The 6,000-nt window shown below is 51.7% G+C and overlaps 1 protein-coding gene across 1 annotated transcript in view; it reads left to right on the top strand.

Annotated features, from left to right (window-relative positions):
• The first annotated feature begins 251 nt into the window (after positions 1-251).
• The window catches only part of LOC109733294 (uncharacterized), a 28,784-nt gene continuing 23,035 nt past the window's right edge, over positions 252-6,000 (top strand). The window contains exons 1-2 of the mRNA XM_045231718.2: positions 252-1,008; positions 1,827-1,835. Of these exons, the coding sequence (XP_045087653.2) occupies positions 252-1,008; positions 1,827-1,835 (766 nt within the window). The remainder of the gene's footprint in view (positions 1,009-1,826; positions 1,836-6,000) is intronic.

The raw sequence follows: 6,000 nt of genomic DNA, 5'->3' as shown, positions 1-6,000 counted from the left end.
TCTAGCAGCTATGATGAGGGCAGCATGAGTACCCCAAGCAATTTGCCAAAGCAGCTACAAGGACAAGGAAGAAGAGAAACTCAGACTTAGAGGATGAGGATTATGTGGCTGCTGAGGAAGAAGTGAGCTCCAAGAAAAGGGTTGTTAAGAAGGAGTTTGGCTCAGCTGCATCCACCAAGCTTGGCATGCACAACAAGGCACCTGCCAAGAGAGTTCCTATGTCAAAGGCCAAATCCTCAACTCAGGAAACCATGGAGTTCACACTTGAACCAAAGGAGGCTGGTGAGGGCAAGAAGAGGAAAGAGAGGGTCAAGAAGACCATTTCCAGAGTCATTGGGAGATCCTCTATGATAAGAGATCCAGGTGAAGATGAAGAAGAGGAAGAGGATGATGCACCAGCATCAAAGTCTCAAAAGCTGATGGGGGATGCCATCAAGTCTGGGGCTGCCCCTTCAAAGCCCAAGACTGCCCCCAAAGCTTCTGCTCCAGCTCCAAAGACTTCAGAGCCCAAGAGGAGCACAAGGAACATTCCAACTGCTGAAAAGAACAAGGCCCCAGTGCCTGAGATTGATGAAGAAGAAGATGTTGAAGCCCAAGTGCTTAGGAAGCTCAAACCTAAGATTCCAGATCATGATGACAGTCATCCAGTGGCCGAAGACATGAACATCAGGAAGGATGCAGGTCTTAGACTTTGGAGACAAACTGATCCATATGCTGTGAGGAGAAGGACTGCTGTGGACTACAGGTTCCATACCAAGGAGCAACAGGATTTCTATGAGGCCATCTTGCTTGACAATAAGCCCATTGTTTGTGATATGAAGTGGGCAGATTGGAAATACATTGATGAGAATGAAGATCATTTTCCAGGAGTGCATGAGAGCTTTAGGCTATGTGGAGTGGGCAAGTTTGTGGGTCAGAAGCTGACCAAGTGGAATGATGAAGTCATCATGCAATTCTACTCCATAGCACACTTCTATCCTGATGGTAGAATTGTTTGGATGTCTGAGGGTACAAGGACCAATCAACAGTTGATGAATGGGTAAAATTGATTAATGCCCCTGAAGAGCATGAAGATGACTTGGATGTCTATGCCAAGAAGAAGAAAGACCACAACTCAATGGCCAACATGTACAAAGAAATTCCAGACAAAGCCTTGGAAACTCATAAGCTAGGCTCTGTTCATTATCTGTTGTCTTGTTTGGCCACAATTAACACCATCTTGAGGTATTCCTTATTGCCCAAATATGGAGATCACAAGATGATCAGAGGCCATTCAATCAACCTTCTACAACTGTTTGATGTGCCCCAAAAATTCAAAGTCATGAGCCTGATTGTGGAAACAATAAAGAGGACAGCTGCAGATCCGAAGAGATCATGTGGGTATGCTCCACATATTCAGGTGCTCATCAACTCCAAGATGGGCACATGCACCTACTTGTTGGATAAGGAGCATCTACCCTTAATACCAGACTTTGAGGACAACACTGTTGTCATGAATGAAGAAGATCCCACATCTGTGCAGGCACAAGAAAAGAGAGAGAAAGCTAAGGCTGACAAAGCTGCAAAGATGCCAAGTGTTGAAGAAGCATCTCAAGTGTTCCTCAAAACCAAACAAGATCAACTTGCATATCTGATTCAAGCAACCTTGAGGATTGAGAAGGGCTTGGCCACCCTGACTCAGAACCAAGAGAGTCTGGAAAGGATCATTGAGACTAAGTTCTATGATCTTGATCTAAAAGTGACAGAGATGTAGACAGCAGTTGAGCAACTCCAGGAAGAAGCTAAGGAGAGGAAAGGGCAGGCTACCACAGATGCCTTTCAGAGAGTGCCAAGAGGTCAGAGATCTGCTGCAGTGCCCATGGCTGACACAAGAGCAACTTCATCAGCACCTGCAGCCACAGCATAAGTGCCACCTCCAGTTGCAACTCCACCAGCTCCATCAACTTCCATAGATGCATTCATCCTTGGAGTCCTCTCAACACCACCTCCCGAAGATCAAGCCTACAGAGACGCATAGCACTATGCATTTTCAAACTTTGTGGTAACTTGTTGCCAAAGGGGGAGAAATGTATAGATCATAGGCTTCGAGAGAGAGTGTTTTGCCTCTTTTGTCTATTTTGCTATTTGGTTGAGGATATAGACCTTGGAGTCACCCGCCAGGAGGGCCGGGTTATTCTAAGGGTCATTGCCAGAAGCCCGGAGATAAGTATCAAGATAATGGGCCAGAGATGGGCTGAGACCCGGATATGGCTTAAAGCCTGTAGTTACAATCATTGTTATAGTAGGCTTGTAGTGTAAGGCAAGTATTGTTTAGAGTCCGAGCCGGACGCTCTTATGAGCCGGCTGAGACTCTAAGGATTGCTGGGCGTCAGCCTCCCTATATAAAGGGAGGACCCGGCAGCGGTTTAAGGGCGACAACAACCTCATCGAGAACCGGGCATAGCTATTTAGCTCCCTGGCGATCGTAACCCTAATCAATAACACCACGAACTGGACGTAGGCTTTTACCTTCACCGTAAGGGGCCGAACCAGTATAAACCCTCGTGTTCCTTGTCCCGCATAACCCCTTCAAGCTTCCTAGTTGCGATGGCTCCACGACTAAGTCCTAGCTCAAGGACATCTGCCGTAACAATTCCACGACAGTTGGCGCCCACCGTGGGGCCGGCGCACGGTGGATTTGAGTTCTTGAAGGGCAGCTTCGAAGGGCTCAAGGGATACGCCGTAGGCCGGATGACCAAGAGTCGTCGCGGCAAGCTCTACATCGACGACGAGGACTGGGGCCCCGACGCCGGCTCAATTGAGTACGGGTACCGGGTCCCCTTTGGCGGAATTCAAGTCTTCATTGGCAAGATCGGTGAGCCGGGCCCCGAGCCGGATCTCTGCGCCGATCTCATCGAAACGGCTCAGCGCGCACGACCCGCCCGGGCCCGGCCTGCCTTAAGGCGTGCCTTTGTGGGATGCATCCATGAAGGGCCCTCTGATCCATCCGGGTCCGGTGATGAGGCGGCCGCGGGCTCTGACGGCGAGTCGGCCACTGATGAGTCAAACTCATTGTACCAACTTCAAGATGGTAGGCTCATAGGTTGTTCCGACGGTGACAGTATTCCGGACCCTTTCGAGCCGCCAAGTCAGGTTGGAGTTTTTATGACTGGTGCGCAGCCTGTTCAGAACCCTGCTGCTGGTGCAGGAAACCCGGTGCCTTCTCCGGCTCAGGTGCTGATGGATCTCACGGACAAGATGACGGCCCTGTTAACCGCCACGGTTGACCTGGCGGATCAAGCCCAGCATGATGCGGAGGTGGCACAGTTGAAATTGGATCTGATAAAGGCTAAAGAGGATCTTGCAGCGGAAGGGATCAGGCTGGCTGCGGAGCGGGCGGCTCTCGACGCCCGGACTCAGTTGATTCAGGCGCAGTCCTTACAACTCACGATGGATCAGAACGCGGCCAACGAGGTCATGAGAAGGAGGCATCAGAAGGCCCAGTCTCGACTCCCGCCGGTTTACGATCCACGCAATCTCTTCAACACGCCGGGTGCAGGATCCAGTAACCCGCCAGGGGTCATAGCACCCGGGTCTGGACCCCTTATTCAGCCACGAGTGATGGGGCCTCCCCAGGTGCCCCCTGCCCCGCCTCAGTATGTGCCAACACCCCCGGGTCATTATAATAACCCGCTGGAGAACATGGTCGCTGCGGCAGCACGGCTGGCGGCTCTCCCAGTCGACGGCGACTCCCCGACGGCTATTGAAATCCGCCGGGTCAGGGAACTGCTTCAGATAGCACTGGCGCAGCAAGAGGCATACTCCTACAGCCGGGACAGGATCCACTCAACCCCTCGACCAGGCCAGAGCCCGAGTTACAGCCGGCACATGGTCTCAGCGACCGGCTCAAGTAACGTCCGACGCCATGACCCGCCCCCTGGTCATGGCCCGGCTCATAATGGAGCCTTCTACGCAACAGACCAAGCGCGGCGAGAGGCGGAGCAGGAGCCTCAATTGACGGCTTACCAGACCCCCCTGGCGTATCCAACGACGTCCGTTGATGTGGGAATTTCTACTAGGACCGGGGGTGTCCCTTGTTTGGTACCAGCCATCCGTAATGAACGTCTGCCTAAGGACTTCAAGGGCCCTAGGAAGGTGCCTAACTATACAGCGGACTTACAGCCTGCAGCCTGGATTGAGAGTTATGAGATGGCCATGGAATTGCTGGAGGTCAGTGAGGCGGCCATGGCCAAATATTTTACCATGATGTTAGATGGAACTGCCCGCACGTGGTTGAAAGGGTTACCACCGAACTCCATTGGGTCTTGGGCTGAGCTGAAAGCCCGGTTCGTTCAAAACTTCAAAGATACCTGCAGGCAGTCTATGTCAATTGTGGATTTGACTAACTGTAAGCAGCAGGAGGGTGAGTCCACGACCCATTGGGTTCGCCGGGTCAAGGAGATCATACATTCATCAGATAAGATGGATGCCGGCTCTGCAGTCTTAATGTTGGAACAGAACTGTCGCTTTGTGCCCCTTAAGATGAAGCTTGGGCGGCTCAAGCGCGACTGCACCAATATGGGTACCCTAATGGCGGCTCTTGTCAAGTACGCCGATTCCGATGGTACCAAGGATCCCCCTTCAGATGATGAAAGGGCAGGGAAGGGAAAGAAGAATGGCAACGGCAAGGGTCCTCAGTTTAACCCGGGGAACCAAGGAGGAGGCAAGCGTAAGGCCGATGGCAGCCTAGAGTTTGTAGCCAACACCAACTCTCAAGGTAATAACCAGCGACGCAAGGGGAGGCCCCCTCCCCGAGGCGGCGGGTCAGGACCTTCTCTGGAGCAGCTGTTGAACGAACCTTGTCCGAGACACGGCTCTAGAGAGAAGCCAGCGACTCATCTGTGGAAGGATTGTGCTATCATGAAGGCCTTTAAAAACTACAATGGTCCGGGTGGCGGCTCAGGCGCTGACGGCTTTCATGGCCCGGGCGGCGGTTCAAATTCCGGTCCTCAGAACGGTCAAGGGGGCTTTAATCAACAGTCCGGTCAGGGTCATCAACAGTAGCAGGGGGTTATCAGACCAACCCGAAGCAGCTTAGCGGTGGACAGTATCACGTGTTCACCACTAGTTTGTGCAAACGAGACGAGAAGCTTCACAAGAGGGCTGTTAATGCTGTTGTGCCGGCGGTTCCACGCTACTTACGGTGGTCTGAGCAGCCCATAGTGTGGAGTAGGGAGGATCACCCCCCCGGGTGGATAACCCGGGCCACCTGGCCTTAGTGGTGGCTCCTCAGGTGGGAGGCTATAAGTTCACAAAGGTACTCATGGATGGAGGCAGCAGCATCAACATCCTCTATTATGAGACTTTCCGTCGTATGGGGCTAGTCGATAAGAACCTCAGTCAGTCAAATACTATCTTCCATGGTGTGGTACCCGGTAAGTCGGCTTATCCAGTCGGCAAAATCGAACTGGAAGTGGCTTTTGGTGATGAAAACAACTACAGGGTGGAGAAGTTGACCTTTGAGGTGGTCAAGATAAGAAGTCCATAACACGCTATATTTGGACGGCCGGCTTACGCCAAGTTCATGGCACGGCCGTGTTATGTGTACTTACAGCTCAAAATGTCGGGTCACAATGGGACCATTACGGTTCACGGCAGCCGGAGAGTGGCTCTGGAGTGTGAGGAAGGTGACGCAGCTTATGCAGAGTCTGTTTGCGCCACAGAAGAGTTGAAATTTTATAAAGACAATCTTGACCCAACAGATATGACCTCTCTGAAAAAGCCAACCACAGAGAATGAACCAGCAATGAAATTTAAATCAGCTGATGAGACTAAACTTGTTGACTTTGTTCCGGGTGACTCGTCTCAGCAGTTTAGCATCAGTGCAAATCTGGACCCGAAATAGGAAAGCGCGCTCATCAAGTTCATCCGTGAGAATAGGGACATCTTCGCGTGGAAGCCTTCTGACATGCCAGGTGTACCTAGAGAACTCGCTGAGCACACTCTCAATATTGATCCAAA

Source organism: Aegilops tauschii, chromosome 7 (genome assembly GCF_002575655.3).
Source record: "Aegilops tauschii subsp. strangulata cultivar AL8/78 chromosome 7, Aet v6.0, whole genome shotgun sequence".
Taxonomy (NCBI): domain Eukaryota; kingdom Viridiplantae; phylum Streptophyta; class Magnoliopsida; order Poales; family Poaceae; genus Aegilops; species Aegilops tauschii.
The sequence above is the reverse complement of the archived record's forward strand: the minus strand, read 5'-3'. Positions and strand labels throughout refer to the sequence as shown.